General features: G+C 43.0%; 1 protein-coding gene across 2 annotated transcripts in view; it reads right to left on the reverse strand.

The window, feature by feature from the left end:
- unc5b (unc-5 netrin receptor B) overlaps positions 1-13039 on the reverse strand; it is a 250678-nt gene extending 237639 nt beyond the window's left edge. Inside the window, exon 1 of one of the 2 annotated variants that reach the window (XM_016992178.2) lies at positions 12392-13039. In XM_016992178.2, coding sequence (XP_016847667.2) covers positions 12392-12491 — 100 coding nt within the window. In that variant the 5' untranslated portion in view covers positions 12492-13039. The remainder of the gene's footprint in view (positions 1-12391) is intronic. The other variant, XM_062976259.1, reaches the window with a different exon arrangement.
- Between the last annotated feature and the right edge of the window lie 4148 nt (positions 13040-17187).

Consider the following 17187-nt stretch of genomic DNA (forward strand, 5'->3'; position numbering starts at 1 on the left):
CAGTTGAAGAGTTTGCTAGTCTAAATTTCAAGGAAAACGATGTGTGTTTTCACTACACAGGATCATGTTTGGTAACTGAATTAGGACCACCTATTACATAAATATTGATCAGAATTGACCTATTCTGCGAGATTTGGTAACAATACTTCCTTATTTTGCCTGATTTGCCAATAATAAGAATAAGAATAAGAATAATACTGTTGCTCAGATGATTCATTGGAACTTGTGTCACAAATACCATCTGCCTGTGACAAAGAACTGGTGGAATCACAAGCCGGAAAAAGTTACAGAGAATGGACATGTCAAGCTACTCTGGGGCTTCCGAATTCAGACAGACAGAGTTTTGGAGCACAATATTCCTGACCTCACGATCATGTTAAAAAACAAAGTATGGATTGTCGATGTAGCAATCCCAGGTGACAGCAGGATTGAGGAGAAACAACTGGAAAAGCTGACACGATATGAGGATTTAAAGATCGAATTGCAAAGACTCTGGCCAGTCAAGGTGGTTCCAGTGGTGATTGGCACACTGGGTGCAGTGCCTAAAGACCTTGGCCTGCACTTAAACACAATCGGCGCTGACAAAATTACCATCTACCAGCTGCAGAAGGCCACCTTATTGGGATCTGCACGCATTATTCGCCGATACATCACACAGTCCTAGACACTTGGGAAGTGTCCGACATGTGATCCAACACAACAGCCAGCAGTGTCTGCTGTGGACTCATCTTGTTGTGTTTCAAATAATAATAATAATAATAATAATAATAATTATTATTATTATTATTATTATTATTATTATTATTTAATATTCCGCTCTTCTCCCCAAGGGGACTGAGAGTGGATTACAGTATAAACAAACAAACACAGGCAAACATTCAATGCCTTGTTACAATGAAATACAATGAGACACAAATACACAGACAAAGGCAAAGGCTTCTCCTTTCATTTCTGGCTCTGGAGGTGGTGCTCAACTCTGGCTCTGGGGGAGGTGCACTTCTCCATTTCCAAGTCAAGGAGACTGCGTTGTCTGTAGACACCACCTGGTCATGGGCCAGCATGACTGCTTAGAGCATCTTTTTGCCTTTTCCCACTGAAGTCATACCTATTCATCTAATCACATTTGCATGTTTTCGAACTGCTAGGTTGGCAGAAGCTAGGGCTACCAGTTGAAACTCACGCCATCCTGCGGATTCGAACTGCCAACCTTCAGGTCAGCAGTTCAGCAGCACAAGGGATTAACTCATTGTGCCACTGCAGCCCCATTGCCCTTAGGAACTATTTTATCTTCTTCAACTTGTGTGAATGTTTCAAAAAATACTAAGTGGCCCTCTTGCCAAAATCAGGGTAAAGACACACGTTGCCAGATCTTGCATTCTTGCCTGTTCTTTTAAGTTCCAGAAAGAGACAGAGAATAGAGACGCATTCCTCAGTGGATGGCCATAACCAGCTCTTCTCCTTTGGGGTTAGGTGGGTAAGCAGGACTCAGAGGTCCATTCCCCCCCCCCCCTCAGTACCTCAAAAAAATTGAAAGGATTGTGCAATCCATTACTTTATTAAAATACTGCTTTTACACAGAGTGGGATTCAAGGTGACAAAATACAGAAAATTACAATGAAAGTACTCAGAATCCCCTAGTGATCAGTATAGTTCAAAACACATAGTTTAATTACTGTGAGACACAGAATTTTCATAATTAAATAGTCATAAATCCAGTTGTTAGTTCCAACCAGAGTAGATTCATTAAATCAAGACATGTGACTTCATCCTCTTATTTGTGGCCCTGGAGCCCCTTGAGATATCCCCCAAGTTAGATCCCTCCATTTTAAGAATCTCCTCAAAATGTGATTGTTTTGCTCCCAAACTCTGATTTCTCCAAAGACTCCAAAATACTTCTCCAAAGCCTAAAAACTCTGGAGACTTGAGTTATTATCTGAAAAAAAAATCACTCTTTCCTATTGGCCAGGCTATAAAATAGAATTAACAATAGCCACACTCACAAGTTTGCTGAAAAAATGAAACACAAGAAAGGCAGCAATACATAGAAATAGAGTTAAGTACTTTCATTTTAATTAAATCAATAGGGCTGAAGCACATTGGATGCTTGAGTACTTTGCATGTTAGAAAAGCTATGTGCACATCCAGAATGGACAACAACTGGTTGAGAGCCATATTCGAGGCCTCCAGGAGCTGATAGTGAGAGGCAGGAAAGAGCTGGAAAAGTGCTATCAGTAAAAAGATAGCATCTTTATAGACGGGTTCTGGACACATCTGTTTCTATGTGACTTCTGGACAGTGTCACCAACCTGGACATAGCCTGAAGTACCATCAGAAAGCTGGGAAGAAGAAAGGGAGAAAAAATGAAGGAAGTGATGAAAAATGTTTAGAGAACCTTAAGAGTGGTTTGGCAATGGAATTAATTGTTTGAAGAGATGGTTGGGTCTCCTTCTCTGGACATCTTCAAAAAAAAAAAAGGCTGGACAGCTACCTCCTGAGAAGTTCTAGCTCAGTGGTTTAGCCAGCTGTTAGGATTTCTGGGAGTGAAGGCCAAAAACATCTGGGGTCCCAGGTTGAGAACCACTGCCTAGCTGGAGATCCTTCTTTCAGAAGAGGGTTGGACCTGACCCATGAGACTCTTTCCACCTCTATGACTATAACCCTAAACTGAAAATGAGAGAGACAGACATCATCCCATTATAGGGTAGAGACCAAGGTTGGATACCTGGAGAGTTCACAAAGTGAGGGAAATGGACTCCTTTGACTGCTTTGTTACTTTCTTCTGATCAGCTAATTACCTTGCATTTTGAAATTCTACATTCCTCCATTCCACAAAATGATTTGGATGTATAGCCTAGCTCATATTCCACACAAATCCAAAGTGGAAAGAAGATCAGAGATTAATCAATCATTTTCTAACATCACTTTCCAGCAGCACTTTCAGGTGTGTGGCTTTTCCTATGCACTTCTTCAAAAGGTCAGTGATGCATGGGGAAATTTCTTGGCACAAGGATTGCAATTTCAAAAAGAACCACAGATCACATTGGGAATATTCTAGGGACAGCATAACTCCAAGAGTTGAAGTTTCCCTGCCTGACTGATATTACAGCCAGGAAAATAGGTTTTAACCTTGAGTGGACATTTTCTTTCATGATGGGCTTCAAGACAGGGCATTTTCTCCTCTAGATTAAATAAGATTCTGTTTTACATATTACAACAAGATTTGTACCATGTTTATATACAACATTGCTGTGGAATGGGAGTTCAGTGTGACTGGTGAGATGGAATCAGGCTAGAAAAAGTAGGTTAAGGAGACTGCTATGGGTCTGGATTGAGGAGGAAGGAGAAACTGCAATTAAGATGTGGATTAGAAAGGGAGCTGTCTGATGGGATTGCAAAACTCAAGACAACTAATTCAAGATATAGAACCTTTTTGTGGGGAGTTTTCTAAAACTATGTAAAGCATAACATCTATTCATAATATTCATTTGTATGTATTCATAATTATACAGTCAGACCATGGAAGGGTCAGGACTGGATCAGGAGGTCTTTTTGCCTGTAGCAAAGAAGGATAATGTAGTTTCCCTTCCTTATCCAACATATAGGAAATGTAAGCTGTGTTTTCACCAGGATACTGTCCTCCACCACACCTCAGTAAGCGGATGGTTTAGGGAACTTGGGAAAGATGTGTGGTTTTCACACATCTGTTGTTTCCCAGGAATGCAGGAAGAATAGCTGAGAGGCTGTCATGATAGCTCACTACCATCTGCTCCTCGAGGTATCTGGCTCACAATATCTAATAATCAGGCACATCCTATGATGGGTGATTCAATCCCACTGTGACAAGAGCTCAAGATTTTTTTAAAATACAAATGCTCCAAAGTACATCCTGCAAACCTGAAGGTTAGGAACATTTGCAAAGATGCCAACCATCCAACACAGATAGAAAGGAAGTAACGTAAGGTCAGGCTGTGGCACAGCTAGTTAGTAGCCAGCTGCAATAAATCACCACTGGCTGAGAGGTCATGAGTTTGAAGCCAGCCCAGGTCAGATTGAGCTCCCAAGCATTAATAGCCTAGCTCGTTGACCTAAGCAACTCGAAAGACAGTTGCATCTGTCAAGTAGAAAATTTAGGTACCACTTTGTGTGGGGAGGCTAATTTAACTAGTTTATGACACCATAAAAACATCCAGCAGTGTACGGAAGAATGAGGAAGTACTCCATCAAGGACTCGGTGTCACAAGTAGACGATGAAATGGCAGCTCCCCCTGTGGCCAGAATCAAGCATACCCTCATGAAGCCAGAAGCTGGAAAATGTTAAATTGCCTCTGTCTGTATGCCATATGTCTAATGGCATTGAATGTTTGCAGTGTATATGTACATTATGATCTGCCCTGAGTCCCCTTCGGGGTGAGAAGGGCAGAATATAAATACTGCAAATAAAAAAATAAATGTAGGAAGAACATGCCTGTCTCAGTGCTGTGGGACATGCAGCCCTAACCAAAGTCAAGGAAAGAGTCAACACTATCAGTTGCAACTAAAACAGAAGGGAACTCTGTGAAAATTAACACAAGAAGATCTCACACTTGTCAATTTGCCCTGCATGAAAGTCATATACAGATTGTAAAACTGCTCAATGGAAATGTGGGGATGGACAGTGTGGGAAAGCCTTCCTCCTCATCTTTAATTGCATTGTAAATCCAAATGCTCCCGTTCAATGCTCTGAATAAAATGCTGTCCACAGGAGACTTCTGGCCACGATCAAACAAACTGCCAGAGACATGTCTGGTGACACATCTCTGCACCTTCACATTATGCAGGCTCCCTCTGGCTTTACAAGGTGGGAAGAAAATGACCAGTTAAGTTAAAGAGGCTTCAGAAGTCTTTTTTACAGGCAGGCTTGCAAGCTGCCTAGCCCAAGCTCTGCCTGTCAGGGCACTCCAAGCCCCTAACATTTATAGTGATGTCCCCCCCCCCCCCCCCAAACTCTGCAGTCATCAAACTTTATGGCTTCCTGACTTCTGAGATTCACAGTTCAGGACATCTTTTTATATCTGGACTTAAAAGGAAAAACATCGCACCACTGGCATGTTCATGCCTCCCCTGCTAGAGGGTTATGATAGATACTCAACATAGTATCCTTAACTAGTGGGAAACTGTCTACAGGGAAATCAGTGTGAGAAGTAATGGGCAGCTTATACCCACTGATCTGCCAAGGCAGTATCAAAGAAAATGCACTTTGCTGATGCTTAGAACTACCATTCTGGGCTCAGCTCTGACATTGGCAAAAGGTTTCAGAGCCAAACTGCCAATGCATTTATTGCACAAAAATAGCAAATGTTGTAGAAAGTGTTTTAATTGTTATATGAGGGCCTTCTCAGTGGTGAGCCCCCAGCTCTGGAACCCACCCTGTCCATCTTCCATAAAGAACTAAAAACATGGATGTTCTGCTGAGCAATTGACTAGACAATCCCCTAAATAATCTGGTTCCAATTAGGACTTGAAATCTATCCTTGCACTTTACTATTGTTCTCCACCCAAAGATATTAGTATTCCCCATCTTACATTGCTCACCCCTACTCATTCGACTTATGGACTTTATCCATTAGCCCTATTTTCAAAGTGAGTTGTGCCAGCCTGCCCATCCATGCCTAGAAATGGACTTTATTACAGGCTCATTGGTTGTTGGTTCGAGGTTGTTTTTATTCAATCACAACTGCTATGTTGTTATTATTATTGGTGTTTTATTCTGTTTTATGATACTGTGTATTTATTTTAATTTGATTGTATTCCATGATATTGACCGGGCTCGTCCACATGTAAGCCACTCCGAGTCCCCCTGGGAAGATAGAGGTGGGGTAGAAAAATAATGTTGCTATTATTATTATTATTATTATTATTATTATTAGATATAGATGCTGTCATACAGAGCACCTCCAGAAGCAAATGCCTTCCATATATGTTGGACTACAAGTCCCATTTTGTCCATCTATAGTCCTAATGGTTGAGTGTGGTGGAAGCTGCAGTTGAAAAGATATGGAAACAAAGTTATTTTTGATCCATACATCCTAAAAAAAAATCCCCACTTGAGATTGTGGGAGTGGCGCTTCAAAAATGGAATTTTTTCAAGCTCTGATGAGAAAAGGTCATAGTACAGGAAAAAGTTAAAATCAAAACAGTACATTAAAGAGTTTAACCTTTACTATTATGCAATCACCTTAAATCTGCCCTGTTCCAAAGCAAAAACTTTGTTAACTGTTGGAAAAGACAGTGAAAAATTAAAAGCATAAGCCAAACTGTATACTGCAGCATGGGGGTGAATATAATTTAAGTCAAGCTTTGGAGCAATTGTGGGGAGCCAGGGGCCTGAAATTAAAAGGCAATTCTTAGAGATGGAGTGATTATTACCATCACTCATCCCATCATTCCCACAGTATGGAGCCCCATACCTGAACATCAAGCAGTACTTCCAGTGAGCGTGCTTATTAAATAAAAGAATGGAAGCCTGAACAGGGTTATCATTTGCTCAGCTAGCAAAAGTGAACGTCAATAAGATTCAAATGCAGCTCTGTGCCGGAGGTACCAGCAGGGGCAGCTAACAACTTGCTCATACTCTCAGCTCCCGAACATCCTCGCTTGTCTTCATTTCCCATCATTATCTATCCCCAAATCTTCCTATTCGAGGCAATATTAATTCTTCAGAGGCCAAATCCTACTTCAAATTGGGGTCTTGACATATTTTTTGTCACACACACAAGCCTTCCTTGATTCCGACAGATGTTTTGAATACTTAAGGAATGCAAAACAGAGTTTCGGCTTCAGAGAACTCCGCTTCTTCAGCTCAGTCCTCTTTAATTTTATGGGAAAGCATATCTATAAATGTACTCTGAGAAGTCCTTCAAGCACTGACTCCTATTTCACATTCCACAATCCCTTTAAACAATGCCCTCTGTTCACCATGGCCCTCAACTCCCCTGTCATTAACTGCAACTTCAAAATACATCTTTAAACCCCCAGACTCGGAGCAAATTATAATTTGATTCTAGTTAATTACAAGTGAGCTCTCTGGAACCAGAGCAGAGAGCAAGCTAAAAACAATGCACTCAGTGTATTTACTGAATACAACATACATAGTTGCTATCAGCAGCTAGGAACACGCCGACCCATCATCAGCTTTCACCCAAATCATCTTTAGATACCTTGTCATAAAAGGTTCGGCTTTGCACTGAAAGGGCCACCCAAAAGAGATCTGTTATTAAAGGATGATCAAGAGAGCCAGAAATAAACAGGAGCATATAAAGGTGCATATTCATGTTAGAGATTAAATAGGTTGGAAGGAGAGGAGTCTGGGAAGTTAGGAACTTTAAACCTTTCCTTCTGGCAGAGATCTCGTATTTGCTGTTGACAGAAAAAGATACTAAACAAGGATGAAGAATATAGCTATAAAGCGTCAAGCCAATACAGTATAGCAAGCTATCTTGAAGTCCTGTTTACTGGTATTTGAACCCTTGATGGAGTATATTTGGATTTGTAATTTTACATCTGTTTTTAACATAATTGTTTTGGTTCTGTCTTATGACGTTGTTTATTATGTTTACTATGTTTAACTTTGTTGTATGGTGTTTTTTGACAATTAAATGTGTTTTTTTTGTTCATGTCAGAAACCACCCCAAGTCCTCTTGAGGAGATGGAGCGGTATATAAATAAAGTTTTATTATTATTATTGACACAACGGCATAGTATGAGACAGCAAACAAAGATATGCTGGATTTTGTATCACAAAATCACAAGTTGAACACTTCCCAAGCGTTTAGAACTGTGTGATGTATTTTCGAATGATGATGATGATGATGATGATGATGATTAGCTCTTAGCACTGACAAATTCAAATACATAGCTGTGCTAGTCTGGATCAGTATGCAAAAGGATTTTATAGCACCTTTGAGAGAGACAAGGTGTGTGGTATAAGCACTGGCAGACTACAAAAGCTTGGGTTGCCAACTTCTTTCTGTCATTCTCAAAGCTACTACAAGTTTACTCTGCAAAAATTCAGCGGAAAAAGTAATTCCTGGTCCTCACAGCTATGCAAGGTGGCTACAGGGGTATAGGCTGGGGGCCACAAAATAAGGACACTGCCCTAAAGTAAGGATTTGTCTTCCATGAAATTTTCTTTCAATCCCCTCCAAATTAATCTCCTCGATTCTTATAAAGCCAACAATCTTTGTACTTTTGCAAAAACAGTTCAGATATCTTAAAGGATCTACAAGATACACACACACACAAACTCTAGCAGATACTGTATTGTTTTCTCTTAAATTCTAAGACCCAGCTTTGGCAATTGGAAAGCTTTCATGCTCCATCCTAAAGTGTACATTTTGTGTGTGTGTGTGTGTGTATGTGTGGAATAAGCCAATTACTGCACAGTTTGATGTTTCTGCAACACACACACATTTACACGCAGAGAGTTTTCTTAAATGTACCACAAAAAGTATGTCTGTGAAGCTCAATGGACCGTATTTCTAAAATAAATTGCTTAGGCAGATGGCCTCCATTCACCTCTTTGCTGCCACAGACTATGGCATCAGCTCAGTCCCAAATCTATGTCAGGGAAGGAAACTCTGTAACTAGCAGGCCTCACCAACAAAACAGCACATTTCCCTACAGAGCAACCCTCTGCATGCCTACTGAGTTGTTCAGCCTCACTGAGGTCAACAGGACTTAACTCTCAGTTAAATGGGTATGAGATGTATATTTCTGTTCCAGTTCATAGCCCTATCTTTGCTGAAACAGTAGCAGATCCAAGAGGTCTTTCTTGTAAGGGAGAAAAGTGCATCAGAACCACAATTTACTATAGCACAACCCTTGTATTACATGGAAAATACCTTCCAAGACATTCCCTCAAAAACCTGAAACCATTAATAATAGGGAACCCTGTATTTTGACTATAATTGGGCTGGAAACATATCACAGAATTGCACTGGAGGACCTACCGAGGCCCACAAACTATTTGGAGGTAAGATCCATTTATTTGGAGCATGAGTAAGTGAAACCATGGTTAGGAGATCATACTATAAAATACTAACACTATGGACAATTCATACGACACTAGCATAATCTGAAGGAGAGCATTTGCTCTAATAAAGGCCAGCTATTCAAAATTCAGATGCCACTCTGTCATCCCAACCCATTTTCCTTGTTTGGGAGGAACCTAGGCCAGGTCTGATCCCTTCCCACCCTTATAAAAACAACACTTTGATCAGGGATGCATCTGTACTGTAGAATTAATGCAGTTTGGCAACACTTAATATGCCATGGGTCAATGCTATGGGATCATGATATCTGTACTTTGGTTTTTTGTGTGTGTGTATATAAGTGTGTCAGGAGTAACTTGAGAAACTGCAAGTTGCTTCTGGTGTGAGAGAATTGGCCATCTGCAAGGATGTTGCCAGGGGACGCCCGGATGTTTTACCATCCTATGTGAGGCTTTTCTCATGTTCCTCCATGGGAAGCTGGAGCTGACAGATGGGAGCTCACCCCGCTCCCCAGATTCAAACCGCTGACCTTTCGATCACCAGTCCTGTCAGCACAAGGGTTTAACCCATTGAGCCATCGGGAGCTCCCATCTGTAGTTTGATGAGGCACCAGCAGACTTTGGCAGACAAGGTTAAAGATAGCATTGAGCCAGTGAAAGTGGTGTCAAACTGCATTAATTCTAGATGCACCCTTGGACAACTAATGCGCAACATCCATTCAAGATGTGAACAATTGTGAACATTTCAGCAGGTTTTTGCAACAGGCATTTGGGGATGAACATGCAATTACTGGGAAAGTTACACCCCTTTTTCATGACAACTTTTTTCTGCTTTGTAAAAGCAAACCGGTCTCAAGTCACATTACGCTGGATATAGCAGAGCCTTTGATATCAGGTCCTTTTTTCTTTTTCTTTTTTAAAAAAGTATCCAGGCAGTCCCTAAAAGGAATCTATCCCCCGGAGGAGAAATTCACTCCAGAGGGCTCATCACACTTGAGCATTAATTCACTTCAATCCACTTTCAATGCTGTGACTGCCTCCTGCAGACTGGCTCCTCCCTAATCTACAAACCCCAGAATTCTGTAGTGACTGCCTCCTGGGAGGGTTATCATGGGGGCAAAGTGTCTCCTCTCCACTGAAGCTTTATCACCAGTCCTTGTTTCCACAACAAGCCAAACGTCTGAAAATCCAGTTCTCACAGGGACAGAAAGTGAGGTGAGATCTTCTGAACAGGGACACAGACAGCAAAACAAACTCCACAGGGGTGTTAAAGTATAAGCTTACATACACATTCAACTTAGGAACAAACCTATACAACCTTTGGGGACTGCCTATAATCAACAACAGTCTGATGGTTGGATGGACATTCATTCAAAAATCAGTCCCAGTTGGAATTTATTCCCTGGCAAACACGTCTGAGATGCATCAGCACACATTGGGGGACTTCTTCCCAAGCAAGTTGCACACCATCTTACAATATAATAATAATAATAATAATAATAATAATAATAATAATAATAATAATAATAATAATGACAACAACAACTTTATTCTTGTATCCCACTACCATCTCCCTGAAGGAAGCTGTAAGGAGAAGGCTTGGCTTCCCTGCAAATCCATCGAACCTTCCCCTCTTTTCGCCTCCTCCCCAACCCTTGACTACTTAAGGAAGGAAAAAATGAGCCTGGGCTTCAGAGACCTCCGCTTCTTCGCCACATTTGATAGCAACATACTCTAAGCACTGACTCCTGTTTCACATTCAGGAATCCCTTTGTAAACCATCTGCCCTCTGTTCCTAATGACCCCGTAATAACATCTTTTTAAAGGCAAAGCCTTCCTTTCAACCCTCACACCAAGGCTACATCAGAAGCCCCTTCCACACAGTTGAATAAAATCCCACATCATCTGCTTTGAACTGGGTTATATGGCAGTGTGGACTCAGATAACCCAATTCAAAGCAGATAATGTAGATTATCTGCCTTGATATTCTGGGTTATATGGCTGTGTGGAAGGGCCATGACTGTAGTATTGAGACAGTTTGAAGCAACTTTCAATGCTATGGAATCAGAGGAATGGTCGTTTAGGGAGCCACTCCTGGGCAAAAGAGCTAAAGATTTTGCAAAACTAGAATGTGCATGATCCCGTAACATTAAGCAAGTAGGTAACATAGGAAGCTTGACCATCACCCTGGGAGTCCAGGGTGAAAAGTTTCCCAAATTGGGAAGAAAGGGGAGGTTAAAAGAAGGAGGGGGAGAGAAGAAAGGAGAGAACTTTCTTTCTTTCTTTCCTCTTCTCAACCATCTCCTTCTCAACCCAAGACCCCGTCTACACTTGACTAGGGGCCCCATCCACACAGCTGTAGAAAATCCCACATTATCTGCTTTGAACTGGGTTATATGGTAGAGTGGGCTCAGACAACCCAGTTCAAATCAGATAGTGTGGATGATTTGCCTTAATATTCTGGGTTATATGGTTGTGTGGAAGGGCCCTCTTTGAAAAACTAGAGCAAAAGGTGCTGCTGGAAGTCCGGGGAAAACAAAAGTCCTTCCACACAACAATACAACCTAGAATATCAAGGCAGATCATCCACAATATCTGCTTTGAACTGAGTTATCTGAGGGTCCTTTCTCACAATATTTGCTTTGAACTGGGTTATCTGAATCCACACTCAGATAATGTGGGATTTTCTGCTTTGATATTCTGAGATATAGGGCTGTGTGGAAGGGCCCTGAGAGTCCTTTCACACTCAGTTTTTCAGATAAGATCATCCACAATATCTGCTTTGAACTGAGTTATCTGAGGGTCCTTCCACACAGCCATATAACCCAGAATATCAAGGCAGATCATCCACAATATCTGCTTTGAACTGAGTTATCTGAGGGTCCTTCCACACAGCCATAAAGCTCAGTATATCAAGGCAGATCATCCACAATCTCTGCTTTGAACTGTGAGCCCTTCCACATAGCCATATAACCCAGAATACCAAGGCAGAAAATCCCACAATATCTGCTTTGAACTGGGTTTTCTGAATCCACTCTGCCATACAATCCAGTGCAATGTGGATTTTATACAACTGTGTGGAAGGAGCCAAAGTTTGGGCACTTTAATACACTTCGTCCCCTGTTTTTGGGAGAGAACCAGTCAGGAAACGCCATTGACAAGCCCAGGAAAGGAACATCGTGTTACAGAGTGGGATTCCATACAAAACCCCAGTTGGAAGCCCAGATGAGGAGGACAGAAGCCACGGAGCCCTGATGCGCCTTCAGGGGCTCGCTTTCGCGGGAGTTTCTTGCTTGGAAGCGAGCCCTTCCCCAAGCGCGCCCGACCCCCAGAGCCAAGGCGCGGGTCCGGCGTGGCGCTTACCTGCGCGGCAGAGGCTCAGTTCGCCCACCAAGAGCATCAGGAGCGAAGCGAGAGTCCTGGGTCGCCAAAGTCGGGTCGGGATCCCGGGCAGAGGAGGCATGGCTGTGCCGGTGCCCCTTCTCCCGCTCGCCTCTTCCTCCTCTTCCTCCTTCGCCTCCTCCTGCTCCTCCTCCTCTCCAGGCTCGGCGTCTTCGGGGGCTCCCTCTGCTCCTTCGTCCTCCTCCCAAAGGCTCGTCCTCGCCCAGGTCTCCCGCTCAGCGCTGCCTCGGCTTCTTCTTTCTCCTTCTCCTCCAAGTCCTGGGGCAGCCAGGCTTCGAGGGACGTGGCTCTCTGCCTCGGCTCGCGGCCAGGCTGCCAAGCGGGCACCGCCGGGAGTCTCACTGCGGCTCAGCCCTCCTTGCTCATGCCGGCCGACGGAGCCTCCTCGGGGCCCGCTCCTCGCCCCTCGCCAGCCCCGCTCGCCAATGCCAGGCGGCTCTTGTCCCGAGCAGACGGAGACCGGGGCCCCGCCAAGGGGGAGGCCGACAAGCGCCGAGCAGCCAAGAGGAGGAGGAGCCGCACACAGGCGGGCGGGCGGGGCCCCAAAAGGGGGGCTCAGGACGGACGGACCGGCCCAAAACACGACGCAACACCAGCCTCCTTTCTCCTGTCGCTCCTGAGGCGCAAAACGAATGCGTTAGTTAGTTACCCCAGAAGTGGCAAGCATAAGAAGCACGCATGCATTACAGCCACTACGGATGTGCCATGGATGCATAACATGCATTACAGCATTTGGGGGTGCCTGCGTTTCGTTTCTAAAGTTGCTGCGAGTTTTCCGCGCCTGTATGGCCATGTTGCAGAAGCATTCTCTCCTGCCGCTTCGCCCACATCTATAATAATTTTTAATAATAATTTTATTCTTATACCCCGCCCCATCTCCCCGAAGGGACTCGTGGCGGCTTACAGGGGGCCAAGCCCGGTCATGACAATATAAAAACAAGCAGTAAAACAAATCAAACAACAATAAAACAAGTTATAAAAGCACATACAATACATCATGATAAAATCATGGATAAGATCTGTAGGAAACTGGGCTAAAGTGCTAGTTATGTCGATATCATCGGGGGGAGTGGTTATCCAAAGTGTCATAGCCATCAAAGGTGCTAGGAGAGGAGTTCATACGGTACTATTAGTGGAAGACAACTTGGTCAATCTTACTAGATCAATTATCAAAGGCCTGCTGGAAGAGCCATGTTTTATCACCCCAACCTTATTTTCTATCTTCATCGCTATGATACTTCATCTTGTTGATGGGAAACTTCCCACCGGAGTGGAATTCATCTCTAGGACAGATGGCAAGCTATTTAACCTCAGCAGACTGAAAGCCAAAATCAAGGTCACAATATCTGTTATAGAACTCTAATATGCTGATGATAACGTCGTCTGTGCACATTCAGAAGAAGATCAACAAGCCACTCTAAACACCTTTGCAGAAGCATACGAGAAGCTCAGATTCTTATTGAACATGGAGAAAACCAAAGTGCTCTTCCAACAGGCACCAGCCAATCCCTCTGCAAGGCCAGGGATACAGCTTAATGGTGTAACATTAGAAAATGTTGATCATTTCCACTACCTTGGCAGCCACCTTTCCACAAAAGTCAACATTGACATTGAAATACAACACCGCCTGAGCTCTGCGAGTGCAGCATTTTTCCAAATGAAACACAGAGTGTTTGAGGATCAGCACATCCGTAGGGACACCAAAGTGATTGTTTATAAAGCCATTCTCCTCCCAACCCTGCTATATGTCTGTAAACATGATTTCCCCCAAAAATCATGTTTATTAAACCACTGTCACACTCAACTCCTGGAGCGATTCAATCAACATTGCCTCAGAAAAATCCTGCAAATCTCTTGGGAAGACTGGTGGACAAATGTCAGCATGCTGGAAGAAGCAAAGACCACCAGCATTGATGTGATGCTCCTACGCCATCAACTCCGCTGGACTGGCCACATTGTCTGAATGCCTTATCACCTTCTCCCAAAGCAGTTACTATACTCCCAACTCAAGAACAGGAAACAGAATGTTGATGGACAGGAAAAGAGATTTAAGGATGGGCTTAAAACCAACCTTAAAAACGGTGGCATAGACACTGAGAACTGGGAAGCCCTGGCCCTTGAGTGCTCTAACTGGAGATCAGCTGTGACCAGCAATGCTGCAGAATTCGAAGAGGCATGAATGGAAGGCTTAAGGGAGAAACGTGCCAAGAGGAAGGTGCATCAAGCCAACCCTGACCAGAATCACCATCCACCTAGAAACCAATGTCTTCACTGCAGGAGAACATGCGGATCAATAATAGGTTTCCACTGCCAAGACACTACTCTTGGAGGACCATCATAATCGGTCTACGAGGGACCACCTAAGTAAGTAAGTACCTGTTGATCTACTCATATTTGCATGTTTTCAAACTGCTAGGTTGGCAGAAGCTAAGGTTAACAGTGGGAGCTCATTCAGTTCTCTGGATTCGAACTGCTGAGCTTTCAGTCAGTAAGTTCTGCTGCTCAGCAGTTTAATCCGCTGCACCACTGGGGGCCTCAGAAACTAGGTAAGTGGCATTTATATATCTGTGGAAGGTCCAGGGTGGGAGAAACAACTCCTGTCTGCTTGAGGCCAGTGTGAATGTGGAAAATGGTCACCTTGATCATCAAGTTTATAGACAACAAGTCTGCATGATCATCATGTTTGCAGACTACACCAGATTGGGAGGGATAGCAGTCTAGGAGCAGAATTCAAAATGATCTTAACAGATTAGAGAGATGGGCTGAAACTAACAAAATGAAGTTCAACAGGGACAAATGCAAGATACTCCCTTAGGCAAAAAATAAAATAAAATGCAAAGATACTGAATGGGGGGCGCCTGGCTCGACCGTAGTAGTTGTGAAAAAAATCTTCGAGTCCTCGTAGATGCAAAACATGTTTCAAAACTCATTGCAAAATTAAGGGGTGTCTGTATTGTTCCAGAAGCATTATCTCCTAACGTTTCACCCACATCTATGGCAGGCATCCTCAGAGGTTGTGAGGTCTGCCGGAAACTAGACAAGTGCGGTTTATATATCTGAACAAGACCCACAGTGGGAGAAAGAACTCTTGTCTACAAGTGTGAATGTGACAATTGGTCACCTTGATTAGCATTGATAAGAATAATTATAGTAAATATTTATTTTTATATCCTGCCACCATCTCCTCGAAGGGACTTGGGGTGACCAAGCCCAACATACAACCAAAGTTACAGAATAATTAAAAACACAATAACAAATAATAACATAAACTATCTGATTAAAACAATTAAAAACTACAAAGTATAAAAACATCATATATAACCAAACTCAACAACCAGTAATCAGGGATATGAATGTCCTTGCAGCTTCAAAGCCTGGCTTCTTCCTGCCTGGGGGAATCCTTTGTTGGGAGGTGTTAGCTGGCCCTTTGGTCTCATAGCTACAAACCCATATTGGACTCACTCACTATGCACTACATCCAGGACTCAGCCCACTTCATAGAAAAATCAGCAACCTCAAGCTCAGCACCAAGGACATACTGATCAGCTTTGATGTGGTGTCTCTATTTACCAAGATCCCGAAAGCAGACATCATCACACTAATGAACCAGAATTTCCCAAAAGACATCACAGTCCTGTTTCATCATTGCCTCACCACAAGCTACTTCCAGTGGGATAATCAATTCTATGAACAGAAAGATGGAGTAGCCATGGGGAGCCCTTTCAGCCCAGCCATAGCAAATTTCTACATGGAGCACTTTGAGAAACAAGCCCTAGAAATAGCACCAAAAAAGCCCACCATCTGGTTCAGATATGTGAATGACACCTTCACCATTTGGAGACATGTAGAAGAAGAACTAAACAAGTTCCTGGACCACCTCAACAGCATCCACCCAAACATTCAATTCACTGTGAAAAAAGAAAATGAAGGAAAACTGGCATTTCTAGATGTTCTAGTCATCCACAAAGCCAATCAACAATTGGGCCACACAGTTTACAGAAAACCTACACACATGGCTAGATACCTACATCAAAACTCCAACCATCACCCAAGTAAAAAAAAAGAAGCACAATTAAAGCCCTAGCAGACCATGCAAAAAGAACGTGTGAACCCCACCTCCTCCAAGATGAACTGAACCACCTAAACTGAGCTCTACAGGCCAATGGATACTCCACCACAGACATCAGAAGAGCTGCAAGACCAAGAACAAGTCATGAGAGGAAAGACAAAGATCCACCCAGAGGGACAGTGTTCTTAACATACATCAAGGGAATCACTGACTGCATAGGGAAGCTGATGAAGAAACACAACCTACGAACTATCTATAGACTCACTAAGAAAATCTAACAAATGCTACATTCAGCAAAGGACAAGAGGGATCCTCTCACTTCTGCAGGAGTCTTACCATATACGATGCAGCTGTGGACAAATCTACACAGGAACATCCAAATGCAGCAATTTCAATAGAAAGGAAGGAATCATGAAAATGAACAAAATCTGGCTAATGCGCACCCCAATATTGGCAAGGTAATTTAGCTCCCCTCCCCCCCCCCAAAAAAAGGTGAGCATGAGATTTTAGTAAATACAGTATGTTTATGAAATGCCACTTTGACTCACCTTAGCCACTTTGAGGGCTCCTTGCTGTTGAATATAATATAGTTTACTCCACTTGGACCAGGAGAGTGGGAGATTTCATGAACATAGAATGAAGTCTGTGAGTGTATCTACACTGTTGGATTAATGCATCTCGACACCAC

This window comes from Anolis carolinensis, chromosome 3 (genome assembly GCF_035594765.1).
Source record: "Anolis carolinensis isolate JA03-04 chromosome 3, rAnoCar3.1.pri, whole genome shotgun sequence".
In the NCBI taxonomy this organism is placed as follows: Eukaryota; Metazoa; Chordata; class Lepidosauria; order Squamata; family Dactyloidae; genus Anolis; species Anolis carolinensis.